The sequence below is a fragment of the Crocuta crocuta genome, unplaced genomic scaffold (genome assembly GCF_008692635.1).
Source record: "Crocuta crocuta isolate KB4526 unplaced genomic scaffold, BGI_CrCroc_1.0 scaffold675, whole genome shotgun sequence".
Taxonomy (NCBI): Eukaryota; Metazoa; Chordata; class Mammalia; order Carnivora; family Hyaenidae; genus Crocuta; species Crocuta crocuta.
Window position 1 is genome coordinate 2,909,819 of NW_027528796.1, and position 9,883 is coordinate 2,919,701.

Sequence of the window (9,883 nt, forward strand, 5' to 3'; positions counted from 1 at the left end):
CCCCCCAGCCCCTGCCCTGCCCCCACAGAGGGAGCTGGTGAGCAGGACTGCCCAGGCCCACCCCCCACCCCCCTTCCCCTGCAGAGGGAGCCTGTGAGCAGGACTGCCCAGGTCCACTCCCCTCACCCCCCTTCCCCTGCAGGGGGACCTGGAGAGCAGGATCAAAGCAAGCTCTTCAGCAGGGGGTCAGAAGTAGCCTGAGCCAAGTCTCTCCCTCCCTTTGCCAGATCCCAGCATGCCTTCCGAGACACCCCAAGCAGAAACGGGGACTGCAGGGTGCCCCCACCGCTCAGGGGCACACCTGAGGAAAGGGAGCCTGGAGAAGGGGCCTCCGGAGGACAAAGAAGCCAAGGAGCGCCTGTGGATCCGCCCCGATGCCCCCAGCAAGTGCTCCTGGCAGCTGGGCCGGCCGCTCACCGACTCCCCGCACCACCACGCTGCCCTGTAAGTGCCAGCTTAGCATTCTTTCTTTTTATTAAAAAAAAAATTTTTTTTTTTAAGGAGAGCGAGCATGTGCACAAGCTGTTGGGGGGGGGCGGAGAGGGGCAGAGAGAGAGGGAGAGAGAACCCCAAGCAGGCTCCTCGCTGTCAGCCTGGAGCCCGATGCTGGGCTCCATCCCGCAAACCGTGAGCCAAAATCAAGTCGGGCGCTTAGCCGCCGAGCCCCCCAGGCGCCCCTGCTTATGCGATTGAAAATCCGAGCTGAGGGCCGGTGGGGAGGTGCGGCCTCAGGGAGGCTGATAGAAATGAAACACTTACAGATCCGGAGCCCCAAGCGTCACGCGTGGCTGCACTGGCAGCGAGGAGGCCAGGCTGGCTGCCGGCCTGATGGTGGCCGGGGGTAAGGCCGGTGTGAGGCCAGGCCTGGTGGCTCCCGGGCCTGTCACCGGAAGGCCTGGGCGGAAAGGATGCCGTCGTAACCAGGTGGTCACGCCTGCCGCTTGCCCCCTGGCCTGATGGGCCGCCTGAGCTCCCCTAAGGGGCTGCCGTGCCGCGTGCAGCTGGCCCGGTCGAGGCGCGCGGCGTTGGGGCTCACCTGCCTGGAGGACGTGAGAGCAGGGCGCCTCGTGGTGCCCGGGGAGCCTGGTGCTGACGGCCCAGGGGTGAGGATGCGAGGCGGGCAGGGACACGGTGCCTTGGCCCAGGGTCTGCACTGGTGCCCTGGGACATCTGGGGAAGGGGATTCGAGATGGTTTGGAGGTGGGAGTGCTTAGAAGGAGGGCCAGGGTGGGAGCGTTGGGGAGGAGTGGGAGGTCCCCCTCCCTGCTGAATTCTTTCCCCAGATCCCGCCCCCCCATCACCTCAGGCGCAGGTGGCTTTTGCCCCCAAGGCCTCGTGCTGAGTCAAGACCCCAAGTTCTGCCCCGAGTGGGTGGGCCCCATCCTCCCGGTCAGCCTCAGCCCCTGCTGGGCACAGGGAGGGTGCAGGCGTAGGCCCTTCCCTTCTATTTAGTTAATGAATCACCTCTTAGCCTGATGCTGAGGGCATGGCCTCCTCTTAAGGCCAAGGTCAGGAGCCCTTTGCCCCCCACCCCCACCCCACCTCTACCAAGCTTTCCCTCCGCCCTGCCTCCAGGGAGCTGCCTCTGGCCTGCATTGGAGGCTGCTGTGGTTGGGTCCTAGCTTGTCCAGGCGGAGGCCTGTTTGGGCCCCCAGGGTGGAATGCAGCCCCCCGGGGAGCTGGGCGGCCTGGCCTGGGGCCAGGGATCTGGTGTGATGATGGGTTCCTGGAGCAGCAGGCCCATTAAAGCCCGAGAACCATGGATGTAAGTGAGAAATCACAGGGCGTAGGCAGCTGCACTCAGGTCCGGGGTACACGTCTCCGGGCGGGTGTGTGGTGAGCATGTCCTGGGCACGGACGGGAAGGTGTGGACTTGGCATCCGTCTCTGGAGGGTGAGGATGGAGGAGACTCTGCAGGAACCGCCTGCGTCGTGGCTGGCACACACGTGGCATGCACANGTCACCAGCTGGAAGAACGGAGAGAGGAAGCCAGTCCCTGGAATGCGAAGGGGGACAGCTGGTCCGGGATGCGGAAATCCCACACTGAGCCTGGAGGTCCACCTGACCCCAGGGCACCAGAGACTCCCCAAGCCTGACGTTTTCCGAATGATGCCTGGTGTCCGGGGCGCCCCTTGTGGCCACTGTCCGTTCCCTGTGGGCACCCTGAGGGGTCTCAGCTCTGGAGGCATGTCTTTTCATCAAGGAAAAGAGGGACAAGGAATCCCAGGGGTCGGGTGCCGAGAGAGGGAAGGAAGTGGAGGTCCCTAGGGAAGGCTTTCGGAACAGATGGACCAGGGCCTGTCGTTGAAGCCAGTGTCGTCTGCTCCAACTTCTGTATTTGGAAATAATTTTTTTTAACGTTTATTCATTTTTGAGAGAGACAGAGACAGAGAGACAGAGCACGAGCAGGGGAGGGGCGGAGAGAGGAAGACACAGAATCTGAAGCAGCTCCAGGCTCCGAGCTGTCAGCACAGAGCCCGACGCGGGGCTTGAATCCAGGAACTTCGAGATTGTGACCTGAGCCAGAGCCAGACGCCCAACCGACTGAGCCCCCCCAGGCGCCCCTGTATCTGCAAATAATTTCACCTAAGAAATAACGCAGAGGGGTCTTACATCCCTTCCCCCAGCTGCCCTCTTGACACGGGCTCCTGTCACCCAGGAAACGACCTTGGCGCAGCTCACCGTTAGCCACACCACGGGGGGTTTACACTCGTAGGTGTCCTCACATGTCACGTGTGCACACGTGAGCGTGAATATGCCTGTGGCCTTTTACCCTGCGTGTAGGTTTGTGAACTCACCACTCGGATCCCTCGTTCAAGCCAGTTCTTTGTTTCTTGAGATTTATACAAAGCCGTGAGCTGGACGGCCCGGTCTGATTAATCGTGGACTTCTCTGTTATAGGACAAAATCCCCCAAGATCTTGCCAGACATCCTCAAGAAAATTGGGGACACCCCCATGGTGAGAATCAATAAGATTGGGAAGAAGTTTGGCCTCAAGTGTGAGCTCCGTGAGTACCCGGCATCCTCCATCCACGGCCGGCAGCAGCCCAGTGGGCTAGGGGTGCGGGGTGGACCCCTGGGACCCTCTAGGGGCCAGAGGGGCCAGGAAATGAGCGGCTGACGAATGTCTGAGACCACGGCAGGTGGCATCAGAAAGAAAGCATAGTTGGGGGACGTGAAGGGTGCGGCTGAGCGGGCGCCCAGGGCGGGGCCTGAGCGAGGACACAGTGTGGAGCCCCAGGGAGCATGTTCTGGGCCAGCCTCGAAGGCAAACCCAAACCAGGAAGGAGCTGATCTTGCCCCGATGTGAGGAGGGGGAGATGTCACAACGGGGTCCGCTTTCGTGACGCGGGGTCCCGGGCATCGACTGGGCAGGAAGGCGGCTCTGCATCCAGCCGGTTTTGTGGGGCTAGACCGTCCGTTACGAGGCAGCGGGAATTTGGGGAGCTGCGCCTGGCCTGTCCTCGGCGTGAGGGGGGCCACCCGCAGGCCATCTCTAAGCTCTGGGGAGGGGGCTTCTTTGCAGAGGCGGTGTCCAGGGACACAGGAGCGTGGGGGAGTCTCTTCGCCATTGCTGTTCCGGGACGTGGGCCCCCAGTGGACTTGAGCTCCATCACTCGGGGAGCCACGGTGTCAAGGCCCTGGAGGGGGACCAGGCAGCTCGAACCCCAGGGCACAGAGGGGACGGGTCACCCAGAGCCAGCATGGGGTGGGGCTTGAGGAGGTCCCAGGGCAGCCCCTAAGGAAGGGTCAGAGGCCATGATGGCCCGGAGGCGGCATCGGCTCGGCTGTCCCTCCACCCCTCGGGGAAAGAATTCTCCAAGCGGTGAGGGTGCACACTCACGGGTTACGCTGGGGGCGCGGCTGCCTCGGGAGCCCCCACAGCCGGGCAGGCCTGCTGCATCGCAACCCAGGGCGACCGCTTCACACATGCGCGCCGCAGCTCCGACGGGTCACGAGGCTTACCCGGCGCCCTGGGCCGGTCCGCTCGGATCCCGGGGCCAGTGCCGGCCTTCCCGGGGGCCCGTGGCGGTTACCACACTAATCGAGCGTGGGACGTGGAAGGGCCCCAGGGCTCAGGCCTGCCGAGCGGTCAGGCACCACCGCGTGCACACACCGTCCCCCCACGGGCTCTGCCCGGGTCTGGGGGGTAAGAGTCCGTCTGGTGGTAGGATTTCGGGAATCGGGACTAGGGGACGCGGTCCTGGCGTGCACAAATGGCACAGTGTCCCCCCAGCCTTTACTAACATGGCGTACTTGTGAGAGCTGGCGGGAGCCCGCCCCCAGGAAGGAGGAGCCGAGGCCCTGGCCCAGGACTGGGGGTGGGGGGAGCCCCGTGTTCCTGGGCGAGGGCCTCTCCCGGTGAGCAGGGTGATGGGAGGCAGGCGTGGAGGGTTTGCAGCCCCCAGTTGGGTGGGGCGGGGCGGTGACCCCCAGGCCGTCTGCCCTGCCTCACGTCGGCCCCCTGCTGCATGCCCGGCTATAGCCGCTCTTGTGCCCGTGCTGCCCCAAGGGGGGCTTTTTCTGGCCCATCCACCCCGCGGGGGGCTCCTTGCATCTCTCCCTCACTTGGAGTAGCCACGGACCGGACAGCGTGTGGCTGGGCAGGGGGAGCTTCCGGGTGGGCGAGCACGCTGCTCCTGGCGCAGGGGGGTGGGGGTGGAGATGGGGGTGGTTTGCAGTCACCACGTGCTGGCGTATCACGTAACGGGAGGCCGTGGGATCACTTAGGGGGCAGGGGCCTCCTGTCCTGATTCGTCCTTGGCCCCCAGTGGCCAAGTGTGAGTTCTTCAACGCGGGCGGGAGCGTGAAGGACCGAATCAGCCTGCGCATGATCGAGGACGCCGAGCAGGCGGGGATCCTGAAGCCCGGGGACACCATCATTGAGCCCACGTCCGGGAACACAGGTGGGTCCCGGGACAGGCCGGGAGGGCCCCCTGGCAGGGGTGACCTGCCGCTGCGGGCTGGCCTGTCTGACCGGCCTCTTCCCTCGACACGTTTGGGCCGCACAGAATGCGTGCGTTTGGAGGGCGGTGCCAGGGGAAGGTGCAGGCCGCGGTCCCACGTCCTCCCGCGCGCATCGCTGCTCTGGGGCCACCTCCCCTTTGCATTTCTACACCGGGTGTTCTCTGCCTGGACCCCCTCAATTGAAGGCAGAGGAGATGACATGAGGCCTTTTTGGTGTCTGAGCGCCCTCTCCCTGGGCCTTCTGGCTGCGGGGCGGCACGGGCACCATGGCCCCCCTCACCCCGCGCACTGTCCCCAGGGATCGGGCTGGCCCTGGCTGCTGCCGTGAAGGGTTACCGCTGCGTCATCGTGATGCCGGAGAAGATGAGCATGGAGAAGGTGGGGGCAGGGGCGTCCTTGGGGCCCGCCCCTGCGCACGGGGGGGCGGGCAGGGGGTAGATGCGGGCCTCCGTGTTGCTCTGCAGGTGGACGTGCTGCGGGCCCTGGGGGCCGAGATCGTGAGGACACCTACCACGGCCAGATTTGACTCCCCGGAGTCCCACGTGGGGGTGGCCTGGAGGCTCCGGAACGAGATCCCCAATTCTCACATCCTGGACCAGGTGAGGCCGAGGTCTGGGGGTGAGCATGCACTCGGGGGTGGGGACCCCCGCCAGGGTCAGGGACGGGTGCCCCGCCGGCGGCAGGAGGGGGGCTGCAGAGGGGCAGGAGCGCTGGCACGCAGTCGCCGGATCACCCCACCTGTCTGGGCCTCCAGCGGGCGCCAGCCTCTGGCTCTGCCTTCTGTGCCGGCCCTGGGGGCCTCTGCTCAGTGCCTGGGCCGCAGCGGCCTCTGCCGGGGGCCCCGGAAGCCCTGTACGGGGGTAACGTGCACAGAAACCTCTTCCCCGGGGCGCTCTGCCTCGCCCGTGTCACTTCGGGGTGAGCTCAGGAATCGCGCCTTCTGGAGCGCCGGCCTTAACGTCCTGTGCCGGGTGAGGCTCCCGAAGCTGCCTGTGCCGTTGCCTGCGCGCTCCAGCTGCCGGGATCCTCTCGGGCTTGCTGTCCGCCTGCTGCCCTACGGCCGTCGCCGGCCCCGCGCACCGGGCCTGACCGCAGCCCTGGACCGTGTCCCCACACAGTACCGCAACGCCAGCAACCCGCTCGCCCACTACGACACCACCGCCGAGGAGATCCTGGAGCAGTGTGACGGTGCGTCCCCTGTCCTGCCCTCTGTGCGTCCTGGCTGCGTCCAGCCCTGCTCGCTGGGAGTGGACGGTCACCCTCTCCTTGGGAAACTCCTATCCGTCCTTCAAAACCAGCTCTAATGTCCCCTGTTTGTGAAATGCTTTCCAGAACATTTCCCTGGAGTGGGTTTCTGCCCATGGTGCGCTTTTTTGCACTTTGTCGCCACCTCACCTGTGACCCCAAACAGATCAGGCAGTTGTGCTCATGCCCAGCAGTAGATCCTTCCAGAGCTGTGGGAGCTCCTGCATGCGGGGAACGAGGGGCCGGGCTGGCGCCGGAGTGNCCGGGGTTTCTCCTCTCCAGAGCCGGACGCTGGTGCCCATGGGTTGGTTTTCTTCCTGTGCGGGCATGAGCCTCCTGGAGCCTTTCCACACGTTCCGAGCCAGGCCCCGTGGGGGTGGGGGCGGGGGCAGCGGTTTCCGACGGGCTCTTTTCCCTGAGAGGCTTCGGGGAGAAGCTGCCGGGCGGCCGGCACCATTGGCTCCCCGCTGGGAACCTGGCGTTGGCATCGGCTCACGAGCGGCCTCATTCCAGGCCCAGGGGCCAGGAGGCGAGGTCCAGGCATTCGCTCAGCCGGGTTTTATGTGTGAGAATTCTCTCCTTTGGCAAAGACAAACCCTCTGCCTCAGTGCCGGTGCCCGCGCTGACTTGTCTGCGAGATGCCTGAGCCGGCCGCGCGGCTGAGCCCAGATGCGTGGGCCGAGCCTGAGGGATTTACTTATCTCTTTATTTTATTTTACTTTATTTATTTTATTTATTAATGTTTATTTTTATTTTTTAAATTTTATTTTTTAATTTTGTTTTTAAATTTTGTTTTTGTTCGCTTTTGAGACAGAGAGAGACAGTGCACAAGCAGGGGAGGGGCAGAGAGGGGGAGACACAGAATTCGAAGCAGCTCCAGGCCCTGAGCTGCAGCACAGAGCCCGACGCGGGGCTCGAACCCACGAACCGCGAGATCATGACCTGAGCCACCGTCGGAGTCTTAATCTGACTGAGCCCCCCAGGCACCCCTGTTTATTTCCCTTATACCTCAGTTCACGTAGTCCTGTCCAAAGCCTGACCACGTGAGAAGGGCACAGCGAAGGGCCTCCCCCAGGTGCGTCTTGATGCCGTTACGGCTTCGCACCTGACACAGGTGTCGGCGGCCCCGTGCCGACCGGCAAAGACTTAGGTGGAGCTCCCAGCTCGCTGTCACTGCGAACGCTGCTTTAGCTCTAGAGCTGTCGTGAAAGGCCGGTGAGACGTGAGAACGAGCGGTGTCTCTTTGAACCTTTTGAGAACCGGCCTTTGTTCTGGTCGCGTCTTTCCTTACCGTTGAGCGTGGTGAGCCGGCTGGGCCGTGGCTGCAGGACGCCCTCCCTGACGCGGCCTCTCCCATCAGGGCAGCTGGACATGCTGGTGGCTTCGGCGGGCACGGGCGGCACCATCACGGGCATCGCCAGGAAGCTGAAGGAGAAGTGCCCGGGGTGCAAAGTGAGTGGGCGGAGCCGGGCGGGCCGGGCACGCGTCCCTCTCCCCTCGCCACATCTGCGGTTGGAGGCGTGACCATCAGGCTTCTGGGCCCCCCGGGCGGCCTCTGCCTTAGAGCTGGAAGCTCCGTGTCCTGACGTTTGTGCTGTACCATGCGTGTCTGTATCTTTTTGGGAGTGACCCTCGACCTTGGTGCCCATATGCTCTGTGGGTGGTACAGACCTGGGTGGCCTCCGGGGATCATTCCAGAAGCTGTTAGGGTCACGTCCCGCATGTGCTGCGCCTTGGGGGGCATCTGGATTTGGAGTTGAGCGTGGACCTGGGGAGGGGCTCGTAGAAACATCCAGCTGGTGGTCGTGAGCGCTTTTCTCCTTCCGGCCGTTTCTCTGCTGCCCGTCCCCAACGGCTCCAGCTGTCCCCACAGGGGGTGCCCTGCTCACCTGGTTGTCCCCTGGGAGGCTACTCCGCACCCCCCCCCACCAGCCACATGCCGTCCCCTCGGAGCCCCCCAGGTGAATGTTTGCTGTGTAATCTCCCCAGCAGCTGGCGAACGGGGCCCACACCCAGGGCAGCTCTTCCCCGGGTGCTTGCTCGGGCGGGATTGGCCGCTGCGGTAAAAGCGGGGCGTGGCCGGGTGAGACCTCTGCCCAGCCCGGGCCTCGTGGCGTCCCCTCTACAGATCATCGGGGTGGATCCCGAGGGCTCCATCCTCGCGGAGCCCGAGGAGCTGAACCAGACGGAGCAGACGGTCTACGAGGTGGAAGGGATCGGCTACGACTTCATTCCCACGGTGCTGGACCGGACGGTAGGTAGGGCCAGGGCGCTCCCCCTGCGCAGTTCCCGCCCCCGGGGTACGTACGCCCTTGGCCTGGGAAGTCCTATCCGACGGAGGGGCCGTGGGGAAGTGGGCGCTGCACGAGCAGGCGGGTGAAGCGTGGCCTCGCCGTCAAGAGTAGGTAAGGGGGCACCGTGTCAAGGTGTGCCATCGCCCCGCTGGGCAGAGACACTGAGATGGCTGTGGGCCCGGGTCAGGCCCCCACAGAGAGAGGGAGAGGGGGGTGCGGGCAGGGAAGCAAGGTGAAAGATGAGGATCCCAGACGAGGCTCTTTTCAGAGGCCCAGAGGGTGAGTCTGTCGAGGGTGGGCCGCAGGGACGGGGCTGTGCGGCGGGGGCTGGTGGGCAGTTTCCAGCACGTGTTGGACCAGGGAGAGGCAGAAAGTTCTAGGTTTTTAGCTGAGAGAATCTAATCACAGACGTGGGGCTGGGCCGTGTTGACTGCCCATCATGGCCTCGGGCACCAGGGGCACCTGTGAGGGTGCAGGCATGGGCTGAGGCCACGCCCCATCGCAAAGTGCCCGAGCCCTTCCAGAGCCTTCTGTGTGGGTCCTGCCTGCAGGTGGTGGACAAGTGGTTCAAGAGCAACGACGAAGAGTCCTTTGCCTTCGCCCGGATGCTGATCGCACAGGAGGGCCTGCTGTGCGGTGAGTGCCCTCGCCCCCTGCCCACTTCTGGGCCACAGGGCCGCACTTCCCAGGTGCCGTCTGTCTGCCCCTCTGTAGGGCTGTCATGCTCACAGAGGAGGGCAGGAGGCCGTGGGGCGGGTGCCCTTCCAGAACATGGCTGATGCTCTGGGTCTATGTTCCCGGGCCCCTGGGATCCATGCACTTTGTTTCCTGTGTTCTGTGCTCCCACTGAGTGGGCGTGGCCTGCAGATGTGAGGGGCCCCGGTCGGTGCAAACCCAGGAGCTCACCAGAAAAAGGAAGTAGCAGTCATCTCTGCAACCTGGGGAAGTAGGCAGTGGGGCCTGGGGTGTGAGCGGGGGTCTGCCTCCCGCCGGCCCCACTGTGAGAAGGGTCCTGGTTATTTTGGGGTGAGGCCAAAGCTTTCAAGGCACTTGCTGGTTCCCCTCCCCCCTTTTAATGTTTATTTTTGAGAGAAAGAGAGAGGGAGCGTGAGTGGGGGAGGGGCAGAGGGAGACAGGATCCGAAGCAGCTCCAGGCTCAGCTGTCAGCACAGAGCCTGACCCGGAGCTGGAACTCAAGAACCGCGAGATCCTGACCTGAGCCGAAGCGGGAGAGTTAAGCACTGAGGCCCCCAGGCGCCCCCTGGACACGTGTTTTCTCAGTCAGTCCGGGGCTGGGACAGGGTGCTAGGAATGCCCTGGAGAGGCCGGGGGTGGGGAGGTGGGGGGTGGGGCCTGCCTCCCAGGGGCCTCCAGGG

The 9,883-nt window shown here is 64.3% G+C and overlaps 1 protein-coding gene across 1 annotated transcript in view; it reads left to right on the forward strand.

The window, feature by feature from the left end:
- The first annotated feature begins 227 nt into the window (after positions 1-227).
- Positions 228-9,883, forward strand: part of CBS (cystathionine beta-synthase) — an 18,701-nt gene continuing 9,045 nt past the window's right edge. The window contains exons 1-9 of the mRNA XM_077755370.1: positions 228-444; positions 2,902-3,008; positions 4,773-4,907; positions 5,267-5,346; positions 5,433-5,567; positions 6,087-6,156; positions 7,574-7,665; positions 8,342-8,467; positions 9,059-9,143. Of these exons, the coding sequence (XP_077611496.1) occupies positions 236-444; positions 2,902-3,008; positions 4,773-4,907; positions 5,267-5,346; positions 5,433-5,567; positions 6,087-6,156; positions 7,574-7,665; positions 8,342-8,467; positions 9,059-9,143 (1,039 nt within the window). The 5' untranslated portion in view covers positions 228-235. The remainder of the gene's footprint in view (positions 445-2,901; positions 3,009-4,772; positions 4,908-5,266; positions 5,347-5,432; positions 5,568-6,086; positions 6,157-7,573; positions 7,666-8,341; positions 8,468-9,058; positions 9,144-9,883) is intronic.